The 21,531-nt window shown below is 38.0% G+C and overlaps 1 protein-coding gene across 3 annotated transcripts; it reads right to left on the bottom strand.

Annotated features, from left to right (window-relative positions):
• Positions 1-10,231: 10,231 nt before the first annotated feature.
• LOC140551859 (class I histocompatibility antigen, F10 alpha chain-like) lies at positions 10,232-20,708 on the bottom strand. Of its 3 annotated transcripts, XM_072675616.1 has the most exons (7): positions 19,653-20,708; positions 18,256-18,398; positions 15,489-15,743; positions 15,096-15,371; positions 13,525-13,800; positions 13,107-13,208; positions 10,232-12,497 (listed from the first exon to the last, which is right to left on the bottom strand). In XM_072675616.1, exons 2-7 carry the CDS (start codon positions 18,329-18,331, stop codon positions 12,484-12,486), a joined length of 999 nt encoding a protein of 332 aa, XP_072531717.1. In that variant the 5' UTR covers positions 18,332-18,398; positions 19,653-20,708; the 3' UTR covers positions 10,232-12,483. The 3 variants fall into 3 exon arrangements, with proteins under 3 accessions (XP_072531717.1, XP_072531718.1, XP_072531719.1); XM_072675617.1 differs by lacking the exon at positions 19,653-20,708 and having other exon boundaries at positions 18,256-19,057; XM_072675618.1 differs by lacking the exon at positions 19,653-20,708 and having other exon boundaries at positions 15,489-15,637; positions 18,256-18,333.
• Positions 20,709-21,531: the final 823 nt, after the last annotated feature.

The raw sequence follows: 21,531 nt of genomic DNA, 5'->3' as shown, positions 1-21,531 counted from the left end.
AGGAAGGAAAGGGAGGGGAGTGGAAAGGTGCAGGTATGAAAGGATTGGAAGTAAGGAAGGATTAAGGGAGTCACATGCACGGTCCCCCCGCACCTGAAAGCCGGCCGCAGAACATCCAGCCTGAGTCATCATCATCAGGCCAGCAGCGAAAGCAGTGGACAGCAATGTACAGCGATGTACTATACAGAGTGACTAAACCTGCTTGGAGATGACACTGCAAATACAAACAGCCTCCATGACGCAAAGTTCCGCTGATCCCACACTGTTGTACTGCACACATTAGGAGTGTTATGTACACATGGAAAAATTATCCATTATTAGATGGAGGTGCCAGGACTTCACTGACTGTCATATGTCAAACTGCATGAATGAGAAATCCATGAGAAGTTTATGCAGCAAATTCATCAATACTGGTCATTTTGCTTGTTATTTATTGATCAAATACTCACTAAATTTGTTTCTTTTTTAATCTCTAACTGAATAATTACAAAACCAATAAATATTCTCCTTTATCATATGTAAAGTGTGCAGTGGACAATCAATAATACACTTCTTTTCAAATGTTTGATTTCTTATTTTTTGACAGCTGCCTAATAATACATTACACTTTTATCATATTTCGTTCATATTATTAGAATCAGTGATTATAAAATCTGAACAGTGATCCCAAATGAACAGTCATTCCTAACTTTTAAACAGTTAAACAGATTCCTTACTTTAAGAGTGATTCCTAACTGTTATCCATTCCAAACTTTGAAACAGTGATTCCTAACTTCAAAACATTTATTCTAAACTTTGAAAGAATGATTCCTAACTCTTAAAGTTGTTCCAAACTTTGAAACAATCCTTCTTAACTTGTAAACAGTGATTCCTAACTTTTGAATTGTGAATCCAAACTTTGCAACAGTGATTTTTAACTTTTAAACAGGGATTCCTAACTTTTAAACAGGGATTCCTAACTTTTAAATAGTGATTCCTAACTTTGAAAAAATGATTCCTGACTTTTAAACAGTGGTTCCTACATTTGAAACAATGATTCCAAACTTTTAAACAGTGATTTTTAACTTTGAAACAGTCATTCCAAACAGTAAACCAGTGATTCCTTTTAAAGTCATTCAAACATTGAGGAAATGATTCCTAACTTTTAAACAATCATTCCAAGCTTTTAAATTGTGATTGCAAAGATTTGAATATTTGGGTGCAAGGAATTTATGATTTCTACTGAGCAATGTAAAGTGCATGATATAACCTTTTGCATCTTTGCTGAGTGTGAAATAACTCAAACCTTTATAGATATTAAGTACACATTGAAAGTTAACACATATAAAAAGATTTTAATAAGATGTCTTATATTGGAGTACATAGTAGAAAAGAAGGCATTGCTTTGAGGCATTCTAGAATTTGGAAATGCACATGGCAAGTGCATGGCATGGTTTTCTTTTACTCATATTTTACTGATTGTGAAATATCTAAACATTATCTTCTGTGTTTTACACACATTATTTTATTAAACATTATGTTTTTTTTTATTGCATAATCCTAAATATGTATGATGCTATGAAACATCAAGCTGGTCATTTCTCCATGTTAGTATTGGTATTATTAGTACAAGCATTGGTCATGATCGAGTAATGATTAGTAATGATGGTTTAGGTGTTGCATTGTAAACGTAAACCCCAACTACACTTTACTATAACTTCAAATTACATGGACAACCTTCAGTCTGATGAACATAACTGAACCGCTACACACAGTTTATACAGTATCTATAGGAAAGAGGATAACATACTAGCTGGAATACTATTAGTATGTTTTACTTTTTACAGTGAGTTCACAGTAGGTATAATTTTGTTTGTCCAAGTCTTGACTAACCATCTTTGGGTTATAAACAGTGAGGGTATTGTGGACACATGAAAAAACCCTATTAAGTGTGGCTACCTGGATTTCAGTAAACAGGTGAGGGTGCACAAGGCAAGAAATGATTGTTTTATAAGCAGTTTTACTAGCAAATACACTGGACACTGGTCTGCACACCAAGTGCATGAGACGATTTGTTTCTCCTTGATTTAAATGTAATTTTATGCTAGTGAGATCTCTAACTACCCACCTTTGAGATGCATTCTACATAGATTCTAAGAAATTATCTATTATTAGGCACTGGTAGCAAGATGAGGATCACTTCTCTCAAGGGCTCTTATGATAGAGTGTACAACTCAAGAGTGAAAAAAGTGTAAAAAAACCCCAACTAATTCACTGGTTAAGTGCATTTCTCTTTAATACCTATATTTCACTGATTGTGAAATCCGTACACGTTCTGCTTTATCAGCAACACTGATATGCTACTCTTAAAAAATGTACCTATTATATTCTCAATCATTTTTAAATGATTTTAACTGTCAACACTAGTCAAATGCACGCTGTGCAAAGCTTTGTTTCTCTAAGCCGTGGCTCATGTTCCACTGATTGGGAAATTTTAAATCTCCTCCTTTGTGTTTAAGCAAAAACCGCAGTGATATTCTTACTAGGTCACTCACCCTCTGCGTTTGTGTATCATCCAAGGTCATGGGAACTGGCTGGAGAAAGAGGGGGGTGAAAAAAAAATCCTGCAATGGTCAGAGGATGGTCAGATTACAAACAACAAGGCCAGCAATCAAATTAGGAGTTGAACAGCTGTGTCAGTGCAGAGCCACAGGCAATAGAGGGTGAGCAAAATGAAAGTGCATGCTGAAGTTCATGTTGTGGTCTACTTTTAGACTATATGTAGCAAATTTAACAGACTACTACTACTACTAATAATAAAATAATTCTAAATCTTCTTGAAGGTACACTGACTACACCTTACGTTAAACACCAACAACTATAGCTCCTTAGCTAGCAAGCTTGGTATTTCTGGAATGGAGATCATGGCAGAAGTAGCAAAGAGACCAAAGAAGATGTTTTAAGAGAAACCATATGATCTGTCTTTTTCTTGTGAGTGAGAGCTATTAAGGGATGCAAAAAAGCTGCCGAGCTGCCATCTTGTCTTATGTTGTGCCTGCTTGATGTTCTGCTGTGTTAGCAAGGTTGTCAACTTGCTCATTTTCTTTTTATGAGCTAAGTCAGCCCGTTTCAACAGAGGTTTAGCCACTAGCTAGATATGTTGAGGTGATAAGGCAAACTTGCTTAGATAGCTTGCTCGAACAACAGTACTGGTCATGAGGACACTTGCATTGGTTACTGTTTAGTTATATTGGCTAGCTTGTCCCCAAAGTTGTACTTTGTGTCAGTGGAACACATGTTTATAAGGTTACACTCTTGTGTAAGGTTACATAATTTTCCATAATGCTCCTTTAATTAGACACATCTGCATAGTATTCTCATTCATTGGCCACTTATTGCTTTATTATTTGATTTTGCTAGGTTGAGAGTGACCCACCACCCAAAAACATCCAGTCAGGAGCTTCTCATGGTCTCAGACTAAACATTGATGAAGGACAGACTGAAATAAACTGGTTGAATATTGTTTTATTGGGGTCAGTTTTCCTCCAGAGGAGTTACAGTGTGGTCAAGTTTACTATGAACATCTCTGTATTGCTATAAAGCTGTATGAGGCTTTTTGTTGGATGTGCTGTATTGTATCCTGGGTGGGCTTATTTATTATTAATCAAAGTAACATTACAATGACAGTACCTTATATTTCTTGCCACGTGGTTCTGAAACTAACTAAATAAAAATATATACATGTAGGGCTTTGTTATATCATATATATTACAGATCAAGTAAATATGACATGTCAGTCAGGTGACACATTATTAATAATAATAAAAAAAAGATATTTAAGGTGTAGCCAAGTGCAATTAGTTTCACTTATACATTACTGGCAACTTGAATATGTTTCAGATTCATGGGCATGTCAGATTAGATTTCATGCATCTTTTTGTCTGTAAACATGCACATAGTGCTGTTACCAATATTTATGGCACAAAAAACAAAATCTGTCTGGAGGACAGAAATAGCTGTGACAACAATCAAGTGGAAGGATCAGAAAGCTATAGATTAGATGGCAAGATGGCCAAATCCGATCTAAGCAAAAAATCTGAATTGATTAAAGAGGTTTGTAATGTAAACATAGCTTACGTTCAGGCCTACGTTCATCCAGATACACCAAACACATTTCAATGTAAGGTGAGTGGACACACACACTGTATACCAGCAAGGTGGACATAAAAGGGATGGGTTTCTTAAAAAAGTGATTATGAGGCTGTGTTTCTCTGGCTAAACCCATGAAGACTTGCGCCTGACATCATTTGTAGTGATTAGGTGAATCATGTGGATTCTAAAGTGGTCTCCCAGGCTTGGAACTGAGAGCCATTGTCTTTCAGGGTACTTTCTGTGTGAAGGGGATTAGTCAGGGCTCGAAACAAGCTGCTAGTCTGCATCAGGCCTTGATTACTGCAGATTATTACTGCAATAATGTCTAATTACACCTCTGGCTCATGTATTTCATAACCATGTTTGTTTTGTTGTGACGCAGGTAGCAGTGCTGTTCCACTAGACACTATGGGCATTCATCAGTGGATTCACACTGAGGTCAGTGTAGCTCATGTACGGTATGTGTTTCACAACACCCTAAATTAGGCAAATTATTCTTCATATACAATGAAAATAGATTATAACAAAAAAATTCAAGCCATATATTAATATTAATGTGTGTATTGTGTGGTATACATGTGGGTATTGTGATATTAACTAAAAAAAAAGAAGTGCTGTATAGCTTATCCAGTCTTGCAACTGTAGCTATGATAGAAAACCCTTTGGGGACAGTGCATGGATAAACCAGTTGTCTTGACTCACTGAAAAGAATTCTCAACAGTAGGAGGAATGAGCAAGATGTAGAACCCATGATACACTAGCGTGACCTGTTGACTGGCTAAAGAGCACTGAAGGTTAATGCGCAAAGGAAGTTGTAATTTTCCCCCATCACAAATGTAGCAGCTTGATTGTGGGGTTACATAAGCTGGGCCAAATGCAGAAATGAATGATGCCTTTGTGTGAGACCAACACACACTCGTCACCGGCCGAGCACGGGGCAGGCACGAACCGTCCGGCGTGCAGCAGAGGGAGGAAATATACACACGCATGCTAACATAAGTCACATGATTACTGATTCACGCTGTTACCCTGTTTGGGATACTGGGTGGCAGGGTGTTGCCATGTTCAGTTAAGATTAGCTTAGCTCATAATTACTAATATGAAGCTTAGAAAAGTTCTTATTATGTTGCTTATTAATAGCCCATTTACAATACACAGTAATTTCGAAGGCCAGAAGGCCAGAGACAAAGCCATTTTTCATGAGATGTTTCAGGATATGGAAAAATGGACTGAACACTCAGAACATTATATTAATGAATGTGTTTGGAATGACTTGGATGGTGAGAAGTAGAAAATGCTCAGACTTCTAGCACTGAACTGGAGATTAAAGATCTGGCTCATATTTCTGCATAAAAGCTGAAAGTTTCCCGAAGAAAATACTAAAAAAAGGTAAAGGGTGGATACACTAAGCATTTAAACATTTAATTTAGGTTAAGTTGTTGAGGCTTCTGTGCCATTTTCTACTAAACCCTTCTATTAACAGGCATTGAAAGTTGACATACAAAAAAAATTATCTACACCTGATGAACGATGTTCTACACCTAATAATTACATATTTGTAGAATAGCAGAAATGTGACAATAAAATGTGTAACGCTTGGTTGGATTGCCCAGTAAGAGAATACAGAATTGGACATTTATATGTAATTATCAAACTGGTTAGTTCATGCATAGAATTACACATTTATCATTTATTTGTAAATAAATCGAGCTCCTGGAAATCGAGAAAACCTTAGTGGAGTCTCTGAGCAGCAGCACTGACCCTGTAGGCCTTTACCGTGTTAAGGATTGTTACAGCACAGTTCAGCTTTGCTAGTTGGATTACTGCTCTTAATCACTGGTAGCCTTGTGCTTCCGTCATTGGTCCTTCCATCATTAGTCAGCCTTATACAAGAATAATTACTTGAACTGGCCTGTTCCAGGCCTGTTTAGAGGCACTGGGCTTATGCGTCTATTCCAGGAGTTCTCATAGCTTTTCTGCCAACTTGACGTATTAGCTAGACACTTTTGGCTTGAAACTTGTCACCAAATCTCTCCTGATGAGGCATTTTTTTTTACTCATTCATTGGTGTAGAACACATGGAAGGCAGCGTCCAAAATTACAACCATTCTACAGCCCTAAGACATTACACACGTTTACACACTGATACCGTCTGTTTGCCATGGCAAAGATAAATGGCTTTTCTCAGACTCCTTGATTTTGAGTCTTTGCAACCCATATTTGCTAACAGAAATTTTCACTGGTTTATCATTTGCATAATTTATTCTTTTAGATTTGGTGCATTGTCTTAATATAAGCATCAGTCCAGTTAGGTAAGAATTACAGCAGTTCCTGTCCTTTTTTCCACAATCTTCCAATATTTTTGGGCTTCATTTCCCAACAGAACACAACACTGACACTCTCAGTACATTACAGTCCAGGATGACCAATGTAGGATGCCCAGGTACAAATCTGTGTGTGCCTGGTATTTGACTGGTGTCGTGTGTCTAGTAAGTTTTTTAAGTACTTTATCACTCAGAACCAACACATTGCAGTCATTATCAGCAGTCAATATTTCTGATGCATTCTTTATTCTGTTATTGTTAGCTAGGAGTGACAATGTGACGTTTTTTAATTATTTATTATTTTTATTTTGTAGGCTAATGATGCAGGTGATCTGTTTACTGTTTAAAAAGGTGGTCAGCCAGTCAGCTATGGATATTCGATTCTTTTGTGAGAGAGTAAGGCCAACATGATCTTAATCATATGCTCAGAATCCATTGATAATTGTAAAAATGTTGATAACTGATTATTCAAATTGAATTAAAACTGAATTTCTCTTATTCTCATCTGGTCACCCTAGATGTTTTTTTGCAGATAATTGGTTAGAGAGCAAGAAGTGAGTAAGCTGACCGTTAACGTTATTCAGGAACACATAGTTATAATGCAAAGGCAGCGTTTGTTTTCTACTGCACTGACTGCAGCAGAGTCCACACTGATTTGATCTCCTGTTTTCAAATGTGGATTCTCACCAACATTTTATGATACACTGATGTGGTGGTGGTGTGTTAGTGTGTGTTGCATCGGTATAAATAGATCAGACACAGCAGAGCTGCTGATACACTGATGTAGTGGGGGTGTGTTAGTGTGTGTTGCATTGCTATGAATAGATCAGACACAGCAGAACTGCTGATACACTGATAAGGTGGTGGTGTGTTTGTGTGTGTTGCATCGGTATGAATAGATCAGACACAGCAGAACTGCTGATACACTGATGTGGTGGTGGTGTGTTAGTGTGTGTTGCATCGGTATGAATAGATCAGACACAGCAGAGCTGCTGATACACTGATGTAGTGGGGGTGTGTTAGTGTGTGTTGCATCGGTATGAATAGATCAGACACAGCAGAACTGCTGATACACTAATGTGGTGGTGGTGTGTTAGTGTCTGTTGCATCGGTATGAATAGATCAGACACAGTAGAGCTGCTGATACACTAATGTGGTGGTGGTGTGTTAGTGTGTGTTGCATCGGTATGAATAGATCAGACACAGCAGAGCTGCTGATACACTAATGTGGTGGTGGTGTGTTTGTGTCTGTTGCATCGGTATGAATACATCAGACACAGCAGAGCTGCTGATACACTAATGTGGTGGTGGTGTGTTAGTGTGTGTTGCATCGGTATGAATAGATCAGACACAGCAGAACTGCTGATACACTGATAAGGTGGTGGTGTGTTTGTGTCTGTTGCATCGGTATGAATACATCAGACACAGCAAAGCTGCTGATGTTTTTAAACACCTCAACCTCAGACTCAACCAAAACTATCCAGCCAACAGTGTTCCAACGTAGATCTTATAGACGGACAGTGAGGTAATATAGTGTTTAAAACCTCTAACAGCTCTTCTGTGTCTGATCTACTTGAACCAGCACAACACACACTAACACACCACCACCACATCAGTGTTACTGCAGTGTCACTGAGAATAATCCACCACCAAAATAATAGCTGCTCTGTGGTGGTCCTGTGAGGGTCCTGATCATTGAAGAACGGAGAAGAAAGGAGGATAATAAAGTATACAGAGTAACAGATGAACTACTGTCTGTAATTGTAGAATTATCCATACAAAGTGCAGTTTTATGAGCTGTTCTCATTTGGGTGCTCAGCACCCCAAACCTCCCTCGCCTACAATCACCCCTGTCAGTATTACAGAACTCAAGGTAGTGTAGAATGTGTTGACCTGTGCTTTTTTAAGAAGCCCCTTTTGCAGGATGGACATGGAACCCACTAAGGTCTAATCACTTTTCTTGTGGTCTGATATGTCTCATGACATGAGGACGCTAGAGCCAGCTTTGGGCCTTTCATGAAGCCTAATTTCGAAACTGCTTAAAAGTAAACAAGAACATTCAATCTGATTTGCAAAAAGAGTCACAGTGATAACATTAACTTCATTGCATACTGAACACAAACACAAAATGAGCTGTATGTAACGGTTCAGCCCCAAAAAATCAGTTTACACAATTTCAGTATGTTTCTATAAAACCGGGTAGTTAACCCCCGCGCTAAGAAGCTTCCATGACTGGTTCCTATAGACCTAAAGTACACAAAACTAAAGATATCGCGCAAACCTCTTGCGAGACCAACCTTGCAAACTTCTAATCAAGACCAAATGAGTGCATGTTACTTGATATCTTGACTGATCTTCATCCTTTAGTTCATGTTGATAGAGAACAGCAAGTCATACAGTTTGAGAAGCCATGCAAGCAAGTCTATTAGAGATTACTGAACAAATTTACATGGTTTAAGGCGAGTGTTTGATGATTTAAACATGCAGTTAGCACAATGCTAACAAACTAGGGTAAACATGTAGGCTATCAACAACTTTAAACATGTGCTGGGCTGACTGACTGGAAACTGTTCTGGATTCTGATCAACCTGGCCGGTCAAACTGTTGAAGAATCTCTACGATTGCATGCTTTTATATCACATCGTCTTTGAATAAGTCGTTTTATATGAGAAGAGATAGCTTTCCAGCTTAACGTCTTGTCAAAGTGCTCTACAATTCAAAACTCCTTGAGGCAGCTTGTATTTCAGATGTTTTAGGGTAAGTTTGATCCGAATACCGAACTTTCAAAATATGATTGAAAACAAATGTATTCATTTCAGTCTGATAGATCCACTTTTGTGTATTTGCTCACATAACTCCAGCCTTAAGGCAAATTACACTGAGAAGCACAGCCCTTTTAGCTGGACAGACATGCAAGCATCAACAGAAGCAAACTGTTCCCGCCAACACACAGACATCCATCATGGCTGCATGTAGGATGACAATGCCAGTGTTGATGTGGATGAATGTTAAACCAACAGCTCTCGCTCTCTTTCTGTGGGCTCTATTGTCACACTGATGATGTATTCTGAGTCACTCTCTGCAAGGGTGTGAAGCGAAAGCTCCCAATCTGACACCCACTAACAAACCGCAAAGAACGGACAGCACACTATCCGACACATTTATTAAACATCTCATTAGCTCTGAAAAAAGTGGCAAATATGATCAACCACAGGTGTTTTATACAACACATTTGGAGACAGCTGTGCATTTAACCATTTTACATAGTGCATGAACTTTAACTGATGTCTTACTGCCCCCTAGTGATGAAACATCAAAAGACTCTATGTGTGCAGTTCAGCCTTGCAGTTTAAATGTGGTTTCTTTTTTTATATAATTTATTTCTATTTTCTACCAAATTTGGGAGGCTAATTACCCAATCCCTGCTCATGAGAACTTTCCCTACCACTAGCAATGCCCCCAACACTAGGAGGGTAAAAACTGGTGTGTGTCTTCTCCGACACATGTGAAGACCGCCAACATCATGCTAGGAGTAATGTGGGGAGGACATGCCATGAACCTACCTGAGCCAGGCCAATTGTGCTCTTTCTGACTCCGGCTGCTGATGGCAAGCAGTATGACCCGGTATTTAAATTAAAAGGGTTTTTAATGTCTGTAATGATATGGTTAAGATTTGATGTCATTCAGCATGGTTTGATGAAAAATGTTAAAAACAAACACACAAACAAACCAAAAAAAAAAAAAAAACTCTGATGAGCCTCTAAAAGCTCCCTTACCTAATGTTCTTGCACCACATGGTTATGAATACACTGCCTGCTGCCTAAAACACTGTTTTAAAAGAAAGGCTTTTAAAATTTTGTAATCATATATTTAATTCATTCATTTCTCATAATTCACCCATAACATTCATGGTAGATGGATGCAGTGTGTCATAAGGCAAAAAGGCCACAAAGCAAACTTTTTTTTCCATCACTGTCAAGACATTGGGAAGTTTCTTGACAATGAGCCATTTCACACCAACCCCTAACATAATAATATTATTAGTCCACATGTTAGTCAAAACTTAAAGATATTTTTCCAATATCAAATTATGTTGCTAAAAAAATTGTTTTAATCACTTCATTAGGGAATGTTTTTCACAGAATCCAAATCTGATAATAAAAGCATCTGGTAATAATAAACATATTCAAATTACAATGAATTCATATTAAATTCTTGGACCTGAAAGTCAAATAATGCCAGTTAGCATAATCACTTCTAAAGCTCTTTGTTTAATCTTTAATACAGAGTATACAAAGTCTACAAAGACAGAAACATAAGCTATAGAGCAGAAATCATGCAGAAAATGAGAAGTGTAAAAGTAGTGTGTTTTAAATATATTAAATAAATTAACAAATTAATTAAAGTATACTAAATTAATTAAGCTTAATAAAAGAAACAATAGTGGTAAAAAAGTAAAGGAAATACAGACAAAATATTGTTAAATGTTACTGATCTTACATATACAGCATTGGGCAAAAGTGTGGGCACCCTTGGCAACTTGATGTGTTTCTAAGTAAAAGCAAGTCACGATTCATACATAGACACTGATTTTATTAAATTAAGAAAATAGGAATTGTGCTCTAAATTGTACAGATATGTAAATGTATGCCATATTTAACATTCATTTTGTTACATTTTATTTTAGAGCACAGCTGAATTTAACAAATTAGACAAAAAAAATCAATCCTAAATTATTAAAATGTCCTATTTTTTAATTTCTTAAATTAAGCAAATAAACTATAATTATGCTGTAGAATGTGCAGAAATATGACTCTGTAGAGGGTGTGAATTTATTTTGAAAAAAGCAAAAATCACATATGTCTAAACGTATACATTTAAGAAAAGCGTTTATGATTTCCAGCAGTCTTTTGGAAGAAGCTCAGTATTTTCAGTTACCATGTAGTACCTAGTTTATCTAATGTTTTTACAGCAAAATCACACTTGCTGTTGTGATAAATAAGTTTAAGATAAGTTTATGTGATTGTTTATATATGCGAACAGTGATGTAAACACAGCAAGAAAACATATGGACATAAAACACTAAAGGAGTTGTGGAATGTATTTTCCAAACCAATCAACAAACCACTGAGGTAGCCCATACTTCTGTCTGCTATTTGTACAAAAATAATCTAATTACAATATCACAGTTTTAATTATTAAAACTGTGCAAAATATATTGTGCAAACTGCTAATCATAAAAAATACCTGAATACATTCTCATGTGCCATTGTGTGTATAATGCATAATACAGAGTGTTTAGGGGCGAGTGCTGTGCTACATATTAAACAAAAATTAGTACATTTATGCATACCATGATGCATATAACACCAGATCTGAAGACAACCTGAATATTAGAAAATGATCTACAAAACTGTAGCACTAATTAGACACACCATATGTGCCTTTCATGTCTTCAGAGTTGGAGTTTGGCTACTGGAAATATTTTCAGTCATCAGTTTTCAGTAGAATCTATAGATTAAGCACATATGGACTAGGGCTAATATAAGCAAAATGCCATATTATATCATACAGCATGCCTTGCAACATATTGATGTGATTACATGGCATGAATTATTGCATTATTACCATGTGACCAAAATTGTTTCCATTCGCTGGATCATACAAATGCCTATATTCATCCGAACAGTGGAAGAATAGCTGAGTGATTGGTTTGAGGCTTAACTGCATACTGTGGACTAAGAAATGATCACCCACAGCATATTCTGTAGTAAATTAAAACTGCTAATTAACACTGCTAGTAGCTTAGACTGAGCCTGAGGTGTTTTTAGGATGTAAACTGAAATGTAAACTGTTAGCCTTTCGGACAATTTGCCAAACCTTTGCCAAGTCCTTCCTGAGAAATACTCTTCTCCAAACGCCGCAAACCAAGATGTGGTATTCTCAAATATCCAAGAAGAAACAAATAACTGAAACTTAGGACTGGAGAGAGAAGTGCTTCGTCTTCATCGTTAGGTGAGTGATGATTTCAAATCCCAGTGTCTGTAGGGTACCAGAAGAACAACAGACAGGGAGAGGTTCATTACTGCTCAACATGACCTGAACTGCAACAAAAGCTGAAGAGCATCTACAAGCAAATTTGTAACACTTGTAGGAGATGCTGAAATACTGCACGTTAGACCTCCTACAGTGATGAGTAGAGAAGCATTAGCACTTCTGCAGACAGCATAGATTAGTCCAGTAATCGCTGAACCATTTAAAAACATCAGTGGAGAACCAGTGGATCAATACATGCAAAAAATTATCATTAAACTGTACAGCCCACAATAATTATATAATATCTATATCTAGACCTAAAAGAATGGCCCAATGTTCTGATTAGTTTGGAACAGATATGTGTGAGTGTGAATAACCATTAAACAGATGATCAAATGAAGGTTCTTTAAAATCACACATCTCTTTTACAAGCAGGGCTCTTTATGGAACCTAAAATTGGTTCTTCTATGGTATAGCTCAAATAACCATTTGATGCATCTTTATTTTTAAGTGTACATGAGGAACAGAAGCAGTTTTGTTTTAGTTAGGGCTAAGCAGGTTCTGTACATTCAGTCTAGAGAAGAACCAAAGCAGGAAATTCACTTGTTTGCCCACCTTTACATTTACAGAACTGTCTGAGAACCAGCCCAGTTCCAAAGATGACCGCAATGCAGACAAGAGAAATCCAAACAGCCAACCAAGAGTTTTCAACTGCAACTGCACACATAGAATTAATGGAATTAATAAATTGTATGCATTATAATTAATAAAAATCATTACAGACACAGAAATACAAGTTACACTACCAAACATATTGCTTTCCCCTGATGCTGACTAGATAATGTATTTATCACAATGCATGGAATACCAATTATCTATGTCATATATAGTCATATATAATGTATATACCCATATAACAGATTGCACACACACACACACACACAATATATGTATATGTTACCATTTAATATTTACTCTATACACTATGTAACTACTATGTAACATAATATATATACACTATGTAATTTCATACCCCAATTGCTGGTGATATTTCCTGGTACGCTGCTGTGCTGCACTATACAGCTGTAGGTGTGTTTCTCCAGGTTCTCCTCAGGTCTAATCACACTCCTTCTGGTCTGATAGGTGCCGTCCCCATTAGGAAGCACGTCTATGACCTCTCCATCCACAGGCTGTAGACCTGCTCCAATCCACTCCACCTGCACTTCCCTGGGGTAGAACCCAGTCACATGACACGTGAGGACAGAGGAGCCGGATTTAATCCTCCTCTGGAAAAGACTGACTTCTGGAACTGAAGAACAGCAGAAAACATTTAATTTTTTTGGGTAAGTAGAATCAATAAGTTATTGACTATGTAATAAAATATGGCTGCAGTAACTGTTTCAAAAAAAGTACATAGCAGTGAGACCATATTGCTGGTCATCTTTAAAATGTCCAAGAAATTTCCAACTAAAGTCGATGTAAAAAGTTTTCATTCCAGGTTATTTTGGATCATCTGAATACAATCATTGTAAAGAACAACTACCAATTTTACATTTTGTCAAAAAGTATATATAAAAGTAATTCAGCAAAAATGGACAGTGTGACAGTGACAATATAAATCATTGCTGTTATGCAAAAAACATGTATTTCCTTTTTTTTTTTTTGATGATGATGAATGGACCATTTTTTAGTAGAGTTGTAAATGTGTGACAGGGACAATATTGGCTTTAATGTATGTGTAAATATATATATATATATATATATACACACATACATACATACACACAGACATATATATATATATATATATATATATATATATATATACACAGAGGGGCAAAAAAGTATTTAGTCAGCCATTGATTGTACAAGTTCTTCTACTTGACAAAATGACAAAAGAAATTCCAGGAAACTTTTAAATAATTTATAATGTAACTTCTCTTCTATAACTGCAACTTCTCTTCTGTCCTCCACCTTTTACCTGTATAAATGGCGCCTGTTTGACCTTGTTATCTGTATAAAATACACCTGTCCACAGCCTCAAACAGTCAGACTCCAAACTTAACCATGGCCAAGACCAAAGAGCTATCGAAGAACACCAGGAAGAAAACTGTAGACCTGCACCAGGCTGGGAAGAGTGAATCTACAATAGGCAAGCAGGTTGGTGAGAATATGGATGATCCAGAAGAGGATTGGGAGAAAATCATGTGGTCTTTTTGGTAAAAACTCAACTCGTTGTGTTTGGAGGAAGAAAAATGCTGAGTTGCATCCCAAGAACACCATACCTACTGTGAAGCATGGGGGTGGAAACATCATGCTTTGGGGCTGTTTTTCTGCAAAGGGGGCAGGACAACTGATCTGTGTTAAGGGAAGAATGAACGGGGCCATGTATCATGAGATTTTAAGCCAAAACCTCCTTCCATCACTGAGAGCACTGAAGATGAAACGTGGCTGGGTCTTTCAGCAGAACACATATAGACATAACTAAGTATTTTATTCCATGTTTATAGATCATACTGTGCCAGAAACCACATAAGCAAGTCAAGGGTTATTACTTTGTTAGCCTCATCACCCCAGTGCAAAACTAAAGAACTTCAGACTTACCTTTCTTCATAGTAACAGCTGGAGTGTGCTGTAAGAACATCTTTAAGCGATCAAAACAGGTCTTTTTGTAGAAAGACACCACGATTTCAAGCCAGACTGGATTTGCCTCTCTCTGCCTTTTGTACACAACGGCTTGAGGAACAGAAGCTATGTAGGACTTCCTGTCAATATCCAACGTTAAGAAGTCCTTCCCGTTGAATGCATGCGTTGACAGTGCCTTGAGGGTTCCATTAGGGTAGAGGTCACAACGACTGTAGCCTTGATATACGTTAATATCTGAAGAAGTACGAATCAGAAAAGCAGACAACACAGATCTCCTCAGTGTCAGTTCTGGGCACCAAGTCTATACCTGCAGCAAACAAACACTGTTTTTTGCATAACACAGCACATTACCTGTCTGGTTGAACTGAAGTATGGCTGATTCTAAGGCTGTAGCCATGCTGTGCTTGTTATGGAGTGATATGAGATTAATATCCTTCCAGTGTTGCTTGCCTGCCGTGGTATTGATCCATTCAGGACAGGGCACCTCTTCATTCATGTTGCTGTCAGAATAGAACACTGTCACATCATTCACAGTAACTCTTTCCATGTAGTCTGGCAGGTTAAGGCCTTGAGAGCCAATGAAGTAGGCAGTAAAAGAATTAACATCTGCAAAATAACAAGGAAAGACAGTTATTCAGTTCATCAATGTGTTGTGGAAGCTAGTTTGTGCTGTCAGACCTTTAATTAGTGTGAGTCTTTGGATAAAGGAACAGATCTGAAAGATCATGGGCAGAACTGTCAGAACTTGTCAAACTTGGTTCCGGACCATAGTTTTGCTACCGTTTTCCCTTGTTTAATGCTTTGGAATAAAACACTAACACTAACACCCACTAACAATCTTCTAACTTGCCAAAAACGCTTAACTTCTTGCAAGCGATCATGATTGACTACAGGTGATGACTTCTCTATGCTCATAGTGTTTCACAACACAATTCCAGATACACTATATGGCTAAAAGTATTCACTTACCCATCCAAATCATTGATTTCAGGTGTATAAAACCAAGCACCTAGGCATGCAGACTGCTTCTACAAACATTTGTGAAAGAATGGGTCGCTCTCAGGAGCTTACATCACCAAGCGCAATGCAAAGCATCAGATGCAGTTGTGTAAATCACGCCGCCATTGGACTGCCAGATGCTTTTACGTCTGGCAATAGTACTTGTCTGACTGCATTGTGCCAAGTGTAAAGTTTGGTGGAGGGGGGATTAAGGTGTGGGGTTGTTTTTCAGGGGTTGGGTTCGGACCCTTAGTTCCAGTAAAAATGTTTTTACTTTGCGGGAACAGTCTGGGGATGGCCCCAACATGACTGTGCACCAGTGCACAAAGCAAGGTCCATAAAGACATGGATGAGCGAGTTAGGTGTAGAAGAGCTTGACTGGCCTGACCTTAACCCGATAGATCACCTTTGGGATGAATTAGAGCAGAGACTGCGAGCCAACATCAGTGTCTGACCTCACAAATGTGCTTCTGGAATAATGGTCATAAACTTTCCAGAAACACACTCCTAAACCTTGTGGAAAGCCCAGGCAAGAGAATGCGTTTGGCAATATAGTGTAGTTCAAAAAGCTCAATACAGATTCCAAAACAACTGCAGGCTCCAGGATCATCAAGAGATCATTTAAACAATGGTACATACATGGAAGTTATTGGAAGGGGTAGCCAAAGTGGAGGCACAATCAAACTATTCCCTTCAGCTGAAAGGACATTGGTTCTATAGGTCGGGAACAACCCAAGAACTCCCAAGGCACAGGCCTGCCTAAATGTTTGCAGCTGACCATGGCATGAGGACAAAGAAAAAGCTTTCTGGAGGAATGGTTATGGTCAGATGAGATGTTGAGACACAAGATTGAGTGGTTTGTATATTGTTCACTCATTCAGCCCCAGAAAAAGGACAGTTTATGGTATTGCCATGACATTCATGTCCATGATTAGCGTATGTAAACTTCTGACCCAACCTCTACATCCTGCTATATCCTGTTGAGGTTTTGATAATCCTTTGATAATCTTTTCTCCTGGTTTGGAAAACTCAGCACTTGCCCACAAGCTATGACAAAATAAAAACTCAAACTTTAATAAGCATTAAAACCCAGACTGCTAGATAGCAATGTTCTCACTGTCCTAACTGGATAAAAAGTAATTTTTTTACTCAGATTTTTTGTATATGATGTTTTTTTTGTTTTTTTTAACTATAACAGTCTGTACGAGAAATCATAAGCCCTGTATTGTGACCCATATCGTATCACCAGGTTCTTGCCAATGCACAGCCCTACTGATGTACACTCTGTAGACACTGTCAATGTCCTTTGTATTATTTGTAGTAATAAAACACTGTGAGAGTGTAGAATTGTGAACCCAGTGCTGTTAATCCAACCGAATTGTGGGCTGAGAGCATGGTTACACCCCTAGTCTTAAATAAACACTGTGCCACTGCGTCCCTCTAGAGCTGCTGTCTGCATGATCTGTCACAAGCTTAAAGACTGTGGCCTTTACATAAACTCTTAACCTCTTACTGAAAGCGGAAGTTGTTACCCTGCCTTCCACTCGTCCCCACTTCTTCCCTACTGTGGTCATGCAGCTACTATCCAGTCTGACACAATAAAGGGATCATCCATATTTATATGACCGTCATGCTGCTGGTGGTGTTGGGTTGGGGGGGGGGGGTCCCCTACATTTTATACTTTGCACTACATACTGGGTCTGCAATTTGTATCTACTGTTGTATCATTCAATAAGAGCAGCCTATTTAATCAGATTTCTGTCTTTATACATTGTCAGAAACTGTGTTTAGACCTATGATGAGACATATAGACATACAGAATGACCACTGGTCTGCTAGTACTACCCATAGCCTAATTTATGTCTGCATATGAACTTTTTTTTTTGTCAGAATGGTTTACTATTCATATACTAATCTGTTTTGCTTTATCTGTTAATGAAGCTCAATTCAGCTTCTTATTCAATTTTCAGTTCCACCTTAAACTGTTCAGCGGTTCCTTTCTGACGCCTGTGAGCTACAGACAGACTAATGCAGCATTTAAGGTGGAACAAAAGACTGAGAACTGCTTCAAGCCTTTTTCTGCACTAAGGATCAAAATACTCGGAAAACTGACACTCACCACCAGCAGACATTTGGAGAAGATGGAAGAAGAAGAAGTAGTAGAAGAAGATGGAAGGCTTGTTCGTGTCCCCCATGTTTACTCCACTCCTTCACCGTGTCCCCCGAAAGCGAAAGTGAAATCTCTGTAACGTGTTGTCCCTTCTTGGTCACTCAAATCGTTGGCGAATTGAAAAAGAAGTGATTTAACTTAAACCTGGACACTGAATCACTAAAAAATGTGTGCAAAAAAAAAAACAAAAAAAACAAAAACAAAAAAAAAACACGCTTGATTTTCCAAATAAAAAAATCACGTGATCCACGAAGCGCCCCTCAGACCCACGTGGCTGCTTTGTAAACCTGTTCAAACGAATTTGTGATTTTGTTGCATTATACACTCCAGCGTCTGATCACTGATTATATATATGGATTTTAAAACAAATGGATGAAAAAAAAAAAAAAAAAGAAAAACAACTTTGGAGCTCTCCTCCAGAGCACAACAGATTTATGGCTGCTGTTCATGGTTTTATCCACCAGGTGTCACTAATGTGCACCGGTTTAAAACGCTTAGAGTAATGAACTGATAATGATACGTTTGCATCATTGTAAGTAGTTTCCCAAAGTTCACACTGAATTTAGTATTTTCTACTAAATAAAGTGCAAATACACCCTGCCTAGTCACCTCCCACCCCATGCATGAGACTCTGGCAGCACTGGGCAGCTCCTTTAGTAACAGGCTGCTTCCTCCCAAGTGTGTGACGGAGGGGTATCGCAGGTCCTTCCTTCCTGCTGCCGTCAGACTCCACAACCAGCACTGCTCCAAGCGGACCACATACACACACACTTAACTACACACACATGCTCACATGTTCAGGGAACAGAGGTGCAATTAAGAGTCATTTGCAATAACCTGTAAATAATATATATATATATATATATATATATATATATATATATATATATATATATATATATAATATACTAATAAAATATATACATATATATATATATATATATATATATATATATAGCGAATATATATATATATATATACTATAATAATAATATACTAATATATAAGTCTGACTTCTGGAACTGAAGAACAACAGACAAGAATTCAGTCACATTATTTGAGGAGTCTTTTAGTAGTAGCATATGACTGACTCAGTCTTCTGATGTCCACAAGATCTAGAGGAGCCTCATCTCCTGCAGCTCTACTCCCAAAGACGGAAGCCTCTGCCAGCTCTAAATGCTCTAAAATGCTTGTTATAGCTGAAGATCCTATGTCGTTGTTCGGAAGACTGGCTGACTTCGCTGATAAAACTACACACATACATTCACAGACAGTACAGTCCCCTTTTGTTACAGCACTGGAACAGACAGCAAAGACAAATCGGTACACTTTGACACATATCCTACCTTTTTTGATTTTAAGTGCGGGAGCGTGCTGTAGGAACATCTTCAAGCGCTCAAAACAGATTGTTCTGTAGAAGGACAGCACATTTTCATGCAAGGCTGTATTTGCCTCTCTTTGCCTTTTGTACATGACTGCTTGCGGAACAGATGCTATGTACGTCTTTCTGTCAATATCCAGGTCAAGGCGAGCCACACTTGAAGCTCGAAGGGCTCTTGGTGCAGATTGGCTTTGGACCATTGCAGTCAAGTATTGAGGGGCTGGTTCATTCTTGGCTTTGTAGGCCAGCGTCATGGATGTGGGAAGCAGCTACAGGAAGCCAGTGAAGAGAACGCAGCAGTGGAGAGACATGGCTGAACTTAGAAAGGTTGAAGACGACCCGTGCCGCTGCATTCTGGATGAGTTGCAGGGGCCTGATGGTGCGCAGAGGGAGACCAGCCAGAAGAGAGGTGCAGTAGTCAAGTCTGGAAGTGACGAGAGACTGAACGAGCACCTGGGCGGCCTCTCTAGAGAGGAAGGGTCGAATTCTCCAGATGTTGTACAGAAGAAATCTGCAGGACCGAGTTACGTTTGCAACATGACCTGAGAACGATAACTGATCATCCATGACTACACCAAGGCTTCGAGCTTCTGTAGATGGAGAGACCAGTGAGTTCTCAAAAGAGGATGGGAAGATCATTGTGAAGTCCAGCAGTTCCCAGGATGTACAGCAGCCAACTTTATTGAGAGCATTTTCTGTATGTCAGTGTGTAAGAGTTGAAAAGTGGCACCATTCCTTTTAAAAACGGAAAGGAATGTATTTCAACACCCTGAACCAGCTCAACCAGCTCAACCCTGCAGATCATCGCTTTCCAATGAAAACACGTAGCTCCAAAAATAGCAACTTTACAGGAGAAGGAAAAAAACCTTCTTTACTTTCAATTGAAGTCAATGTAAAAATAATAGTCATTTTGAAGCATTTCTATTGGTCCTTTCATCCAGAATTATTCACTAAAATGGTAAAAAATGGAGATACATATTTTTTTTTGCATGTTCTTAAAAAATAGAACATTTTAAACTAAAATCACTAAAATAAATGTATAAAGGCATTTATTTTACATGAGCAACACTTTAATAACAATGACGTCATTTTAAGGGGTGAACTGCTGGGTCTTAAGGGAACGACAGCGGCGTCGTGTTGGAGACTGTAAGCGAAATCGTAAAGGAAGTAAAAACTTTTTTGTTTTTTATTACAAAATATTTTTAAAAAATGAAATAAATAATTAAAAATCACTCACCAGCAGCACACGGCTGGAGAAGGTGCAAGAAGGAGAATAAACAGTAAAGCTTCTTCATTTCCACTAAGTGCAGATGAGACGCTGTGAATGAAGAGTGGATCAACAGGTGCGCGTTCACGACGCAGCCTCACATGAAAGAGGCGCGATTTAGTAAGGTAGTATTTCTACCTTCTGCTGGACATGAGCAGATCACTTCACATGTACTTAGCAGCCCCATCTACTTAAAGGTACAGAGTCCCCGACGGGTCATTTCTGTAAAGGGTAAAAAAAAAATAGATTTTTTATTAAATTTTTTGTCTGTTCCGTTTTTAAAACACGTGTCAATTTTTTTTAAATGTCTGTTGACCAGCACTGAAACAATATATGTATATCTGAGATCGAAAAGTACAAAATAACGTGCTATAGAGAGGTAAATCTTCATAAGAATAGCCCAGCTCAGTGAAAATAGTGAATTGGTGCCATCTACAGGGCAGAGAGGGTAGTGTGCTTTTTGTGCCTTAAAATAAATAATAAATAAAAAAAATAAATATATATAAATTCTAAAAATATATAAAATATATAAAATCTAAAAACTAAAAACTAAACGAAGGCCTGGGAAATACATAAG

This window comes from Salminus brasiliensis, chromosome 3 (genome assembly GCF_030463535.1).
Source record: "Salminus brasiliensis chromosome 3, fSalBra1.hap2, whole genome shotgun sequence".
Lineage (NCBI taxonomy): Eukaryota > Metazoa > Chordata > Actinopteri > Characiformes > Bryconidae > Salminus > Salminus brasiliensis.
The sequence above is the reverse complement of the archived record's forward strand: the minus strand, read 5'-3'. Positions and strand labels throughout refer to the sequence as shown.

Bases quoted from the DNA above. Each gene is read 5' to 3' on its own strand.
- LOC140551859 (XM_072675616.1), bottom strand. From the start codon at position 18,331: ATGGGGGACACGAACAAGCCTTCCATCTTCTTCTACTACTTCTTCTTC. The intron at 15,744-18,255 runs GTGAGTGTCAGT...GTTATTTTGCAG, and splicing joins TCTCCAAATGTCTGCTGGTG to ATGTTAATTCTTTTACTGCC. The intron at 15,372-15,488 runs GTAATGTGCTGT...GTACTTCTTCAG, and splicing joins ACTTCAGTTCAACCAGACAG to ATATTAACGTATATCAAGGC.